At 42.6% G+C, this 15820-nt stretch overlaps 1 protein-coding gene across 1 annotated transcript in view; it reads right to left on the reverse strand.

The window, feature by feature from the left end:
- Positions 1 to 8753: 8753 nt before the first annotated feature.
- The window catches only part of pcsk2 (proprotein convertase subtilisin/kexin type 2), a 90713-nt gene continuing 83646 nt past the window's right edge, over positions 8754 to 15820 (reverse strand). Inside the window, exons 11-12 of the mRNA XM_060831092.1 lie at positions 14334 to 14561; positions 8754 to 9367 (exon numbers count right to left, since the gene is read on the reverse strand). Of these exons, the coding sequence (XP_060687075.1) occupies positions 8881 to 9367; positions 14334 to 14561 (715 nt within the window). The 3' untranslated portion in view covers positions 8754 to 8880. The remainder of the gene's footprint in view (positions 9368 to 14333; positions 14562 to 15820) is intronic.

A 15820-nucleotide genomic window follows, 5' to 3' on the forward strand; every position in this document is an offset into this window, starting at 1 on the left:
AGGGAGACGATTGTTCGAGACGAAACGCAACCAAGTTTCAGTAGATTGATCCCTGGAATGAGGGAATTGCAGAGAGTTAATTAGGAGAGGCATTGAGATGCAATAAAGACGCATTCCCTGGAGTTTAGAACAGTGAGAGTCAATCTATTTGAGTGGTATGTTGATCTCAAGGAACTTAGGAGGATGGATGCTGAAGGCTTGCTGGTTATTGGTGAACAGAGTAGAGCTAATCAGAATCTCAGGTCATCTATTTTGGACTGAGGTGTGGAGAAATCACTTCATTCGGAAGGGATACAGTGTTGGGAATTCTCTACCTCAGAGAGTTGTGGAGGCTCAGTCTGTTCATGACAGAAATTGATAGATTTGCAACAAGAAGGGAAACGTACAAATATAGCAATAATGTGGGATATCATAGAGTTGAACCAATAGGTCTGTCATGATCCTAATGAATATTGGAGCAGGCTTAAAAGGCCAAATGACCTATATCTGCTCCTATTTAACCTTTTCATATGCTATTGGCCATCTTTCTAGTACTGAAGCTTCCAACTCAGAAATGACCAGAGTTAACGCATCAAGTTTCACAAGGACTAAGGTCAGGATTAAGGACTAAACTCCAGACTTGAGCCTCGTCACCCAGGTCTACAATACTACCTGAAATTAACTGGATGTTATGTGCTGTCCTAAAATATAACAACAACTATTTTTCAGGTGAATTTCGCTAACTATAAAAGTAAGGGCCTTGGGACATTCTGAGACAACCACATATTTGTACCGTCACTCAAGTAACCTGTTTTCACCTCCATTACATCATCTGCCTGAAGCAAATCCATTGAAATTCTTAGCTATGTCTTTGCAACTTCAGACTTGACCATTTCCATATGTTCCGTCTGGCCTCCCACACCCTAACTGCTCTCAAATTGAGGTAATCCCAAACCCTGGTGCCTGTATCCATTCATTCCAAATCCTATTCATTTATCATCCAAGTGACCTACAATTCCTTCCAGTTAAGCAATTCTCATCTTTATTTTCAAATCCCTCCAAGGCCTCGACTCTCCTTATACCTGTAAGCTCCAACCTCACAACCCTCCAAGGTCTTGAGTTGCACTTATCCTGAACAACCACCAATTTCGATAGTTCTAGTATTTTCAACTGTGCCTTCTGCTGCTTAGACACTAAGGTCTGGAATTCCCTCTTTAAACATCTTCACTCCTGCTCCTCTCTAACTCCATAGAGAGACTGTTTAAAACTTCTGTCTTTGAGATTTTGTCCTCTGCCCTAATTTCAAGATTTTGTGGCTGGGTGTATGTGGCAATATTCCTGTGAAACATTTTATTACATTAAAGGTGTTTCTATGGTTTTGTTGAATTCATGCAAGTTGCTTTATGTATACAAGCTTTTCCATCATTTTGGCAGTTCCCTTTGAAATTTGGTATTCTTTTATTTCTGGCAGTTTGAGGTTAGTTCTGGTTCATCCACGGACTTCAATTTTCACAATAGTGTTCAGGGTATAAAGAAGGTTAAATCTTAAAGGTTAAACCAGACGAGGTAAAGGAAAATCATTTTTCGGTTTGCTTTTGGGGATAGAGATGGACAATACAATATTTCGCTACCCCTGTTGTCAAAATGATATTTAATCCTCACCATTTATGGTTGGTATCATATTTGAATAGCGAGGAAGTTGGCAAACATTTAAGCAAAATTAAACTGCCTTCATTGCTCAGGCCTTTGAGTATAGGAGTTGGGACATCATGCTCAGGTTGTATAGGCTGTTCTGGAATACTGTGTTCAGTTCTCGTCGCCCTGCTTTATGAAGGATATTATTAAACTTGAGAGGGTTCAGAAAAGATTTATCTGGATGATGCTGAGACTGGATAAGCTGGGACTTTTTCCCCTGGAGCATAGGAGGTTGAGGGGTGACCTCATAGAGGTTTATAAAATCACGAGGGGCAGAGGTAAGGTGAGTAACAAAGGTCTTTTCCCTAGGGTGGGGGAGTTCAAAACTAGAGGGAATATTTTTAAGGCGAGAGGAGAAAAATTTAAAAAGGACACAAGGGAAAACATTTTTATACAGAGTGGTTCGTATGTGGAATGACCTTCCAGAGGAAGTGGTAGATGCAGGTACAGTTACAATGTTTAAAAGGCATTTGGATAAGTTCATGAATAAGAAAGGTTTGGAGGGATATGGTCCATGCATAGGTAGGTGGGACTAGTTTAGTTTGGTAACATGGTGTGAACTAGTTGGAGTGAAGGGTCTGTTTCCATGCTGAATGACTCTGACTTTATAAGCATCACTGCATTTGCTGTTCTTGTACAGTCTTAGGTTATAATGTGAGGTTTCTCTTACAATTAATAGTATGAACCATATGGCTTCTGGGGATGAAAGAAAATGTATGATACAAAATATTATTTTATTTGTAAACAATTATACTTACTTGGTAGCGTAGATCTTGAGTTTTGCTGTCGGTGCTTATCCTATTGCACTGATCAGGACAGAATCACAAGAATGACAAATTTCAAAGCTAACAACAATTTATGCTGCATGAAAATAGGCTGCTGATTGTTTGACAATAATCTATAGACCTGGGTAAAATCACTGAATGCTTGTCAGCTTATATCCGAAACAATCTCTAAACTGTTCTCATACCTTATAAATTACTGCTCCTCTTGAAATTAGGCATTCTTGCATTGGTCCTGTTTGCAATAAGGGAAAGCTTTAACAGCGTGTCTCTTTATTCATTTCTTCTTCCTTAAATAGGTCGACCATTTTGTTGCATGTAAGATAGAGAGGACCTATTATTAAGCTGTAATTTTCTGAACTTGTGAAGGTAATTACCTCAGAACATGATGGTTGATTTATGTTCTCATCTGTGGGTAATGGTTGTCACAGGCAAAGTCACATTTATTGGACATTCCTAATTAACGTTGAATGGAATGGCTTGCTAGGGTTAGTCTGAGTCACATGTAGATCAGATTCAGCAAGGACAGTAGATTACCTCTACCTGGAGACAATAGAGAACCATTCTTTTTACAACTGTTGATAGATTCACTGTCACCATTACTGAGCCTTGCATTTAATTCCAGATAAATCCAGCTACCATAGTGGAATTTGAGTCTGTGCTGCCAAATCATCAATAGGGGCTTCTAGATTACCTGTCAAGTGACATTGTTTCCAGCCAGTGGTGACCAGTCATTGAGTCATACAGCACAGAACAGACCCTTCAATCCAACCAGTCCATGCTGAACATAATCCCAAACTAAACTAGTCCCACCTACCTGCTCCTGGCCCATCTCCTTCCAAACCTTGCAGGTAAATCGATGTTTCGGGCAAAAATGTCTATTCCTGATGAAGGGCTTTTGCCCGAAACATCGATTTTCCTGCTCCTCGGATGCTGGCTGACCTGCTGTGCTTTTTCATTCTAATCTATATTCTGGTTTCCAGCATCTGCAACCCTTGTTTTTACCTCCTTCCAAATCTTTCCTATTCATGTATCTCTCCAAATATCTGATAAACGTCACAATTGTATCCGCATCCACCACTTCCTCAGGAAGTTCAGTCCACCCACAAACCACCCTCTGTGTAAAATATTTTCCCCTCATGTCTTTTTTAAATCTCTCTCCTCTCACCTTAAAAGTGTGCCCCCAGTTTTGAAATCCCCCATCCTGGGGAAGAGATGATGATCGTTAACCTGAGTCCTCATTTTCGATTCCATTTGGGGAATTTTAACCCCCAAAATTGGATATGCTTGGGTTCTGGTCGGGGGTTAAAACATGAAAAGTTTAAATTTTGATGCCAACGCATATCCAACTTGTTCACTGCCTGAAGTGAAAATCACTTTAGATAGTGTCAGAAGTCACATGACACAAGGTTATAGTGGAACAGGTTTCATTGAAGAATAGAATCCCTACAGTGTGGAAACAGACCATCTGGCCCAACAAGTCCACACCAACCCTCCAAAGAGTTACCCACCCTACCCTATAACTCAACATTTACCCTCAAACTACATTCCTGAACACGATGGGCAATTTAGCATGGCCAACACATATATCCTGCACATCGTTGGACAAAGGGTGGAAACCCACGCAGGCACGGGGAGAATGTGTAAACTCCACACAGACAGTTGCCCGAGGTTGGAATCGAACCTAGGTCCCTGGCACTGTGAGGCAGCAGTGTTCACCACTGAGCCACTGTGCTGCAAATCACAATCTTTCAGAGTACTGCTCCTTCATCAGGTGAAGTCACTTTAAGCTTGCAATTTCAAATAAACCTGTTGGACTATAACCTGGTGTCATGTGGCTTCTGAAATTGACCACCTGAAATAACTGCACAGAGGCTGGAATCCTATTACAGAGTCACCCTTTATTACTAATGCACAGTGCACTGGCCAGCCAACTCGGAGTCAGTCCCCTGAACTGAGGAGATTCTGAATCCTCTGCATACAGGATCTTTTTAAATTCCTTCCCCAATGTCTGAATACCCCTTCCCAATTGGCCATGTCTATACTCGGCCAAGGATCTACTTCAGCTCCAAGATACTTTTCTACATTTCCAGGCTCGATGAACTTTATAATAGGAATAATTGGATTCAGTAATATAATAAACATTTTATTTTTACAAATAAAATGTAACCCTTTAGTTTTCCTGATGTTTACGTCCAAATCCTCTGCATACATTCGTCAGCCCGGGCTTTCCTGATTGGTCCAGTTAATAATTCCAATCAAGGAATTTGTAGTCAATGATGACCACCTGGTTCCAATCACGACACCAGTCTTGTCATACACCAGGCACCTCCACACTTTATAATGAGGCACAACTTCTCTTTACAGTTCATTCAAACTTTGAAAGCCTCATGGACCAGCCAGCGAAACCTGAGACAACAGCAGTGGTTCAGGAGGTTGCACTTGCTTTTGCAATTAACTGCAAGTTCTAGTTCTAGTTCTAGTTCAACCTCCCATGACCAGACACTCCAGATAAGGTATTCCTGATGAAGGGCTTTTGCCCGAAACGGCGATTTTACTTGTCCATGCTTGGAGAGGGTACATGGTGATGTTGTGGCAATACCAGACTAGTAATCCAGAGCTAATATTGTGAGGATATAGCCTCAAATCATACCCAGCCTTTTGATGAAGTTTGACTTCAATACAAATCTGAAAAGAGGGGGGAATAAAAGGATAGTCAATTGGCAGACATGCTGATTGTTGCAAAATCCCATCTGGTTCATGAGTGCCCTTTTGAGAAGGAAGTCAGCCATCCTGTCTGGCCTACCCGTGACTCCAGTCCCGTAGCAATGAAGTTGATTCTTGACTGGCCAATCAAGGACAATAAATATGGCCCAGCCAGACATGCTTCCAGCCCATGAATGAAAAATATTCAGAGGATGGGGAGGAATCAACCCCATTGCTGTGGGTCTGGAGTCACATGTCAGCCATATCAGGTAAGGATGGTAGATTTCCTTCAGTAAAGGACATTCGTGAACCAGATGGGCCTTTACAATAATCAATGTCATAGTCATCATCATCATTGAGACTAGACTTCAATTCCAAATAGAGTCGTAGACTCATAAGGATATTCAGCATGGAAACAGGTCCTTTGGTCCAACTTGTCCATGCCAACCAGATATCCTAAATTAATCGAGTCCCATTTACCAGCACTTACATAGAACCTAGAACCTAGAACATTACAGCGCAGTACAGGCCCTTCGGCCCTCGATGTTGTGCCACCCTGTCATACTAATCTGAAGCCCATCCCACCTACACTATTCCATGTACGTCCATTTGCCTGTCCAAAGACGACTCAAATGCACTTAAACTTGGCGAATCTACTACCGATGTAGGCAAAGCATTCCATTCCCTTACTACCCTCTGAGTAAAGAACTTGGCCAATATCCCTTTAAACACTTCCTATTCATATACCCATCCAGGTGCCTTTTAAATGCAGTAATTGTACCAGTCTCCACCACTTCCTCTGGCAGCTAATTCCATATACACACCATTTTCTGTGTGAAAAAGTTGCCCCTTAGTTCCTTTTTAAACCTTTTCCTCTGACCTAAATCTATGTCTGCTACCTTTGGACTTCCTCACCTGGGGAAAAGGTTCTTGACTATTGAATCTATCTATTACCCTCATGATTTTATAAACTAAGGGTCAGCCCTCAGCCTCCAGGCAAAACAGCCCCAGCCTATTCATCCTCTTCCTGTAGCTCAAACCTATCAATCCCAGCAACATCCTTGTGAATCTTTTCTGAACCCTTTCAAGTTTCACAACATCTTTGCTATAACAAGGAGTCCAGAATTGCACACAATATTCCAAAAGTGGCCTAACCAATGTCCTGTACAGCTGCAACATGTCCTCCTAACTCCTGTACTCAATGCACTGACCAATAAAGACAAGCATATTTATTGACTGAATTTAAATTACCATGATAGGATTCAACCCTATCCAACTGGAGTCTCTGGATTGCTAGATCAGTGGCATTACACACTGTCTGCCTGAATTGAGTGTCTTATCAATGTTTCTATCTCAAATCAACTTCCCAATAGACATCTAAATCTACACTGCCCACTGCCTCGGAAAGGCAGCCAACATCATCAAAGACCCCTGCTACCCCAGTTACAATCTCTTCCATCGGGCAGAAGATCCAAAAGCTTTAATACACGTACCAGCAGGTTCGAGGACAGCTTCTTCCCTGCTGTTATTAGACTTCTGAATGGACCTCTCAAATTTACATTCCTGATGAAGAGCTTATGCTCAAAAACATCGACTCTCCTGCTCCTCGGTTGCTGCCTGGCCGGCTGTGCTTTTCTAGTGTCACACCTTTTGACTCTCAAATTTAATGTTGACCTCACTCTTTGTGCACCTTCTCTGCAGCTGTAACTTTATATTCCTCACTCTGTTCTAATACTCTAATGCACTTTGCATGGGGCATGGTCTGCCTGTACTGCACGCAAAACAAAAGTTTTCACTGTACCTGGGTAGATGTGACAATAATAGATCAAATCAAAAATTAAATCAAATAAATATAATGCATATATGAGCTGTTGGATCCCTATTTGAGTTAGTTCTGAGAGATATCATTGTGTCTTTCCTATATAGTTTGCTACAGAAACTGGATAACATTTAGCAGTGCAACATCAAATACTTTTCTTTCTATCCATCTGGGTTATGTGAAACAAAGCATTTAGCTAGAAATTCAACAGGTGTTGCCGTGATAGTGCTGACTGTCATTTGAATAATGTCAAACTGAGACATTCAGTAAGACAATCAAAGGACAGATGAGTGGAAAGTGAATTTCTTTGATTGGGGAAGTCCAGACCTGCTTTATCAGAAAAGTAAAAAATCTGAGACTGCTGGATTGTTGTTAAGCAAGCAAAGCAAGGGTTACAGAACCAGTGTGGTTATATGGAGTTACGAGAACTCCAAGAACTAATTGATTGCTGGGAGACAATCAAAGGGTTGAATGGCCTTCTTCTGTTCCTATTGCTGGAGAGGCCAAGTCATTGAGTGTATTTAAGACAGACATAGATAGGTTTGTGATTGGTAAGAGGATTAAGTGTTATGGGGGGAAGGCAGAATAATTAGGCTGAGAAACATACCAGCCATGACCAAATGGCAGAGCAGACTTTTTTTGATTCCCTACAGTGTGGAAACAGGCCCTTCGGCCCAACCAACCCACCCTGACCCATTTCCCTCTGACTAATTGACCTAACACTATGGGGCAATTTAGCATGGCCAATTCACCTGACCTGCACATCTTTGTGACTGTGGAAGGAAACCGGAGCAAACCCACACAGACATGGGGAGAATGTGCAAACATCACACAGACAGTCACCTGAGGCTGGAATCAAACCTGGGACCCTAACCGCTGAGCCACTGTGCCACCCTTGATGGGCTGAATGGCCTAATTCTGCTCCTAAACCTCATGATTTATGTCACGAGGAGCAGTTCCATTTAGTTTCTTCATTTAGTTCTATTCTCACCTAACAGTTCCTAGAGGCTGAGCTGGTTTAATTCCTAAACACATGATTGTGAATTTGAATTCTTTCCCACCCACCAGAATGCACTGTTTAAATGTTGTTAATCTTCCCAAAAAGCTGCAGTAATGCAGCAAGCACAGTACAGTACTCCATGTGAAATAGTGCAGACAGAGAGTGTATAAATATTCAGAGTCATTGCATTAATACTTGCTACAAATGCTCTGGGATATAAACAATTAGGAAACTAAACCTTCATTTGCAAGGTTTCGATTTTGGATTTAGGATTTTTTTAATATCGTACAATGCAACAAAACAGAAGTGTTCACAGTTACAAAATGGGCAGTAATTGTTCACAAAACTGTAATCTACGAATGCATGGTCTGTTTTATTTCATATTATTCCAATGCAGAGAAGTAAATCATTCTGCCTATTGATTATCAGGAGAGGTGGGTGCGTATGACTCAGTGATTACCCACCTTCAGTGACACAGTGTAAAGTCTACCCAGCCAATAAAAGCCTGCTTTCAGCTCGGTTAAGCTCACATAGAGGAAATATACTGAAACCTATAGCCTGCGAAGTTGGAAATGTGTGTCTTTTATATAAACATTTATCACAAAAATATAAAGAGAATCCATCACTGCTTTGCTTGCAAGATTTCACTTTTAAATTTCACACATCAGGGATCCTTACAGTCACCAACTGTACATAAAATTTGTGGAATTAACAGTTATCAGTATAAAAAAATTGTCATTTAAATTTAATTATTAACTGACAACGTACAACAGATGAATTTAAGATCACAACAAGGTGTGATAATTTTGCAACAGGAAACATTTATATCAGTGTTAGATCACAAAGCAGCTACAATGTGGGATTTGGGGACGAAAAACTGACATGCAGCATTTACTAAACTAGTTTTTCCTCAGCAGATTTTTCAGGCTTCTCTCCACTGCTTCATCCAACTCTTCCTCCAGCTCTTCCTTCTTTGACATAGCCAATTTGGACTGGTAATCACTCACTCTTTGGTCGATATAAGGAGCACTCTGGGTCCCGTGGAGCATCAAGGTCCATTCCTTGAGCACCCCTTTCTGCTCAGTGCCACCAACAAAACCAACCTCCAGGATCCAAGTGCCCCTAGGGTCTTCGCCCCAGGTGTGTGTTGTCATGAAAGGCCACTTGTCAAAGCCCACCTTAGAGTCATCATCCCGTGGCCTACGGCTGAGCAGAATGGACTTGGTGCCCATTGGGGAGGTCAGGTTGGCGTTAAGGTCACCTCGCCTGGTGGAATTCATGGTCACCACAGCCTGGACATGCTCAAGGTAGCGGACAAAGTTATCCTTCCCCTCACACGCATCGGTTGATATTTTTAGGACCATCTTGTTGTCTGATGAGATTGCCCTGTAACAAGGAAAAGAAATGGGAAGCCATTAAACAGGAGCAAGACTCCGGCTGCGATCATAAAAGATCCCTCAAAGTTGCCACCCAGGTTGATAGGGTTGTTAAGATGGCATATGGTGTTTTGGCTTTCATTCGCAGGGGGATTGAGTTTAAGAGCAGCGAGGTAATGCTGCAGCTCTATAGAGCCTTGGTTAGACCACACTTTGAATATTGTGTTCAGTTCTGGTCGCCTCATTATAGGAAAGACATGAAAGCTTTAGAGAGGATGCTGAGGAGATTTACCAGGATGTTGCCTGGACTGGAGGGCATGTCTTATGGAGAAAGGTTGTGGGAACTAGGACTTTTCTCATCGGAGTGAAGATGGTGAGAGGCGAATTGATAGAGGTGTGCAAGATGATGAGAGGCATAGATAGAGATTTTTTTCCCAGAGCGGAAGTGGCTATCAGAGAGGGCATAATTTTAAGATGACTGAAGGAAGCTTTAGGGGAGATGTCAGAGGTAGGTTCCTCACACAGAGAGTGGTGGGTGCATGAAATGCACTACCAGCAGCGGTAGAAGAGTCAGGACATTTAAGGACATTTAAGCAATAAGCACATGGTAAAATGAAGTGTATGTAGGTTAGTCTGATCTTAGAATGGGATAAAAGGCTGGCATAACATTGAGGGCCAAAGGGCCTATACTCTGCTGTACTGTTCTATGTTCTATTTTCTATAAACTGAAGGACAGACCTTTGATCTGTCAGTTATGGTTGAGATTGTGGTTATGCTACAAAAGTCAGCCTGTCGTCTGAGGGGTCAGTCATTATAAAACAGTTTCTATGAAATAATTGTCTGCAAGATTGTGATTCTTATGCTCCCATTCATAGTAATGACGTGTTGATCCTCTGCCCTTCTCTCTTCATAAAAGCATCAACTTTTCATGAGGGACATCGCAGTCTGGATTGTGAAGAATGGCCATGATAAAGCAGCATTTGATCATTAAAGAGTTTAAATAAGTTCCAAAGTTGAAACACAGACTCACCGAGCCCTGGGGAGGAACAATCTCCAGGCTGTCAGAAACTGCAGATACATTCATCAGAACGAGAAACCTGGGGTGATGTTTTGCCTACACAGGCTGCATCAGCACTGGGGATTTGAAGCATTCTGTGGGTGAAGTCAATCTAGCAGAAATGTCCTCCTACTCTTTTCATTTGCCTCAGGAAGCTCTTAGCTATGGTGCAGCATCAAGCATTCTGACAGCTAAGTGTTGCCGTCTGAGCCATCAGTTTTCCCAGCTGCTGAGGTTTTCATTAATTCTGATCTTTTTATGGGCTTTTACAGCAAGGCCTGATTATTACATTACTCCGAACACTTGCATTGCAGCTTCTCATAATCTAACATCTTCAAATGTGGAAATGAAAGCCATTCATTTTATTAGATGTACCTAAAGGATACAGTTCCTCAACTCCTTCGGAAGCAGAATCATTTACTTGTCTGGATTCAACAATGCACCATGCTGTTAAACAGTAATTGTATTCCTCAATATTATCATTAAAAAATACATCTTATGAAGTTAACGCTACAGCAGGGAACCATTTGGCCTGATATCTGGCTCTGCATTTGTTTCGTCTGGAACATTTACTAAATCTGTGCAAGGACTTAATTATGCTTTAATTCTTAAAGGGTTCAAGAGTAAATATGACTGTTCAACATTAATGAGGAATGCTACTTTTATTTATTTATTCCCATTGTTCAAACACAGACATATCAGTTGTAATAACAGCAGAATCAGATCTTTGCCTGTAGCGACAGTGACTATATTCCCATCAGACAGCTCTCACATTACAGAGAGATATTGGGTGGTGGTCTAACCTGAGGATCATCACACCTCTGGTGATATTGGGAAGTAGAGAGCTTCATGATAACCTCAGCTCATGCAGGATTTGAACCTGTGTTGTTGGAATCACTCTGCATTGTAAACCAGCTACCCAGCCAACTGGGCTAACATTAGACAATTTAAGATGAGCATTCAGTCACATCATGCAATCCATTTCCATTATATCATTATATCATTCCTTATTATTGAGTTCATTACCCACTTTAAGAACTCAGGCACCAGGTTTTACAATTTAAACTGATTATAGCTCTGAAAGCTTTTTAAGACATTCGTTCACAGGACATGGGCATTGCTGGCTGAGCTAAAATTTGTTACCTACATCAATTGCCCTTGAGAATGTGATGGCCTTCTTGAACAGCTGAAGTCCATTTGGCATAGGGACACACTCTAGTGCTGTGGAGAAGGAAGTTCCAGAGTTTTGACCCAGTGACCCTGAAGAAACAGTGATATATTTCCAAATCAGGATGATGTGTGACTGGGAGTGGGTGGAGTTCTCATGTATCTGCTGCCAGATGTATCTCATGTATCTGACCTTTTAGATAGTGAACGTTCTGGGTTTGGAAGGTGCTGTCAATGGATAATAGGTGAATTGTTGAGGTGGTATACATTGCTGCTAGTGAATGTTGTAGGAGCTGGTTTGGTGCCAGTCAGTCTTTGGTCTGGATGGTTTTGGGTTTCTTGAGTGTTGTTGGAAGTGGAAGTGGAAACTATTCCATTACACTCTTTTTAAATAGCGGACATGTTTTAGGGAAACAGGAGGTAAGTTACTGCTCTTATTGCTACAGTATTTATGGACGTAGGTTTGCTCACTGAGCTGGAAGGTTCATTTTCAGATGTTTTGTCACCCTACTAGGTAACATCATCAGTGACAAGATTAGAGTGGTGTTGGGAAAGCACAGCAGGTCAGGCAGCATCTGAGGAACAGGAAAATCAATGTTTCGGGCAAAAGCCCTTCACCATTCCTGATGAGGGGCTTTTGCCTAAAACGTTGATTTTCCTGCTCCTCGGATACTGCCTGACCTGCTGTGCTTTTCCAGCACCACTGTAATCTTGACTGTAATCTCCAACATCTGCAGTACCCACTTTTGCCTAACATCTTCAGAGACCCTTCAGAGGCTCATCCAGAGGCTCACTGATGATGTTACCTAGTATAGTGATGAAACATCTGAAAACGAACCTTCCAGCTCAGCGAGTAAACCAACATCCAGAACCTCAACCTGATTAACAAATCTTCTCAAAACTCGCCACAGTATTTATATGGCTGGTCCAGTTCTACTTTTGAGTAGTGGTAACCCCCCAGAAGTGTTGATTATTATGGATTCAGTGATGGCAATACCAGAAAATGTAAAAGGACAAAGATTAGATTCTTTCTTATTGAAGATGGTTGGCATGGTGGCTCAGCAGTTAGCACTGCTGCCTCATTGTACTAGGGACCTGGGTTCGATTCCAGCCTCAGGCAACAGTTTGCACGTTCTCCCCATGTCTGCGTGGGTTTCCTCCCACAATCCAAAGATGTGTAGGTTAGGTGAATTGGCCCTGCTAAATAGCCTATACTGTAGGTTATTAGCCAGGGGTAAATATAAGAGAATAGATCTGTGTGGGTTACTCTTTGGAGGGTCAGTGTGGACTTGTTGGGCCAAAGGGCCTGTTTAATTCTTTAAAAAAAAATTGGCATTTGTATGGTAAAAATCTCCAGTCGATTCAAATACAGCAAAGAAGATTTAACATTGCATGCAGCCAGAGGATACACGCATGTTCATCTCAATCTCTCCCAATGGACCTGTTGTCTCAATCCTCAATGATTTTGTTACTTTAAATGGTGACTAAGCAACACATTCCAGACCCTCAAGACATAGGTGAGTTATCTTCCTGTTCCTTCAGCTCCTCCTCACTTACAAAGCCTTTTACATATCGTGTGCTGGGTCGATTGGGATTGTATGAACATACATTCCCATGTGACGTATATAATTTCAACAGACTGAAGGGAATGTCTAGCGGTGACCTGTGACTGCCCTAACCACAAGGCCATTGACTAACCACCCTGCCATGAAGATTGAGCAGTGCTGGGATGAGGGAGCATCTGAACGAGGGCAATGTTTAAACCTTCAGAAAAAGGGTTTGGAAAGTAGGTGAGAGGTGAAGGCTGGCAGAGGAGAGACGGGGATTAGGTTGTGACTAGTAAAGGAGTGGGTACACAGGGCAGATATCAGAAGCAGGTAAATGAGGGCTGTTATAGCAATCTGGTGTCTGGGCTGGGGTGGGGATGTTCAGGTCAGAGTGTGTTGGGAGGGTGAGGTGTTGGGTTCATAGGCAGTAGGGATGTAGTCATGTAGTGGCTGCAGGAACTAGGTGGAGATGGGGAATGATTGGGAAGAGGGATGGAGCTGGGGGTGAGGTTGGGTAGGATTCAGCAGAGGTGGGGGGGGCACGTGGGATTGTGTCTTATCTGTGGGGGACGAGGAAGGGGATTGATGGTTAAATCTGGAGGGATCAAGTGGTTGGGGGAGGGGGAGTGTCGGTGTCAACATTCGGGGAATCAGTTTAATAGTTATGCAAGAGCTGCAATGGGCTTTAATATTCTAGGCAGGCCACTGTGTCAGAAACCTCCAAAGTCTCTGAGTCTCCAACTATCTGGGAGGATTTCTGATGGCGTCAATTGCCCATTGCAGGTTTCAACTTACAGGGCAACTGAGGAGGAGTTAGCCAGGACCTCCACATGTCCGCAGTCTGCAGTGTTGTCAGGATCATCTGACTATTGGAACAACTGTGCCATTCAGATTCAGTGCTGCTGATGGAGGGACAGCATTGTCAAGAACACGAGGATAACTTCCCTGTTTCTCTTTGAAATAGAGGCCTTTCTTTCTAACATCCACCTGAGAGAGCAGACAGCTATGCTGGTTAATGGTATCGACCACAACATGGTGCTAGAGCAGCACTTGCTCAGTTCTGCTTTGGGTTTGTCAAACCTGGATTCTGGGCATAAGCCTGGTGAATTGGATAGCGTGAGAAGCCCTTTCCAGTCACCATAAAATCTTACGTCCTCTTGGAGGGAAGTTTTAAGTATCCTTGAATTACGTAAGTTGCCACTTACTGTGGTTCATTCACTGATCCTCCAACACAGTGGAACCTCTCAGGAACTGTCTTCCAGTCTCTGGCCATTTTAACCATCCCTCCAGCATCGAGCACTCCGTAGCCAAAGAGGTGATTAAACTCCAAACCCACGCCATTCCTTCTCCACTTGTGCACCTCGTCGTGCAGTTGATTGCGTTTGGATGTCAAGACAGTCAGGTGCTGCATGTCTCGCCAAGTCAGAGTGGGACTGTGGAGCAAAAATTACAAAATGAGCAGGGAACTGGTGTGAGGTTTGCCCGTCTGTTGTCAATTGCAAATCATGCAGTCAGCTTTGCAATAAGATGAAACATCCTGAAGAAATATAAAATGGTTTAATCCATGCGCAATAGACATTTTAGTTCAATGTGAACTATTCTTTTGGAGTACTGTTGAGAGTGTGGTGCTGGAAAAGCACAGCAGGTCAGGCAGCGTCCGAGGAGCAGGAAAATCGACGTTTTGGGCTTCATCGAGGAAACATCGACGTTGATTCTCCTGCTCCTCGGATGCTGCCTGACCTGCTGTGCTTTTCCAGCACCGCACTCTTGACTCTGATCTCCAGCATCTGCAGTCCTCACTGTATCCCATTCAGGTTTCCCTGTTTTGGAAGGATATTGTTAAGCTGGAGAGGGATCAGAACAGATTGACCAGGGTGTCGGAGCAAATTACTGCAGATGCTGGAATCTGTACTGAAAACAACAGATCACAGTAGGCCAGGCAGCATCCATGGAGAGAGAGCAGGCTAACGTTTCAAGTCGAGGTTACTCTTCATCAGATGAAGATGAGGAGTCATCCAGACTTGAAACGTTAGCTTTCTCTCTGTCCATGGATACTGCCTGGCCCACTGTGATCTCCAACATTTGTTGTTTTTACCAGGATGTTGCCAGGAAAGGAGGGTCTGAGGTTTGAAGAAAAGGCTGGGGCTTTTTTGACGGGATCATAGGAGCCCCAGTGTGAGGTGATCTAATCGAGGTTTATAGAATCATGATGGGTGTAGATATGGTGAATGGCAGATGTGTTCTCCCTACTGTGGGGATTTCAAAACTAGGGGGTTTATTTTTAAGGTGAGAGGAGAAAGATTTAAAAAGGACATGAGGGGCAACTTATTTACACAGAGAGTGGTTTGCGTATGGAATGAACTTTCAGAGGATACAGGTACAGTTACAACATTTTAAGACTTTTCGATAAAGAATAGAAATATTCATTCACTACATGAATAAGAAATGTTTGGAGGGATATGAGCCAAGTGCAGGCAGATGGGACTCGTTGAATTTGGGAACGTGGTCAGTGTGGATTAGATGGACCGAAGGGTCTGTTTCCATGCTGTATGACTCTGAGTGTATTCACCTTCTCTCTCTTTTTGGAGTGAACCTTATCCACAGGAAGTCAAACATCAATTCAGGCTCAGTGGTAACACTTGCCTCTTGGAGTCAGGAGGTTATCAGATTCAAATCCCACTCCAGAGACTTG

This window comes from Hemiscyllium ocellatum, chromosome 10 (genome assembly GCF_020745735.1).
Source record: "Hemiscyllium ocellatum isolate sHemOce1 chromosome 10, sHemOce1.pat.X.cur, whole genome shotgun sequence".
NCBI lineage: Eukaryota > Metazoa > Chordata > Chondrichthyes > Orectolobiformes > Hemiscylliidae > Hemiscyllium > Hemiscyllium ocellatum.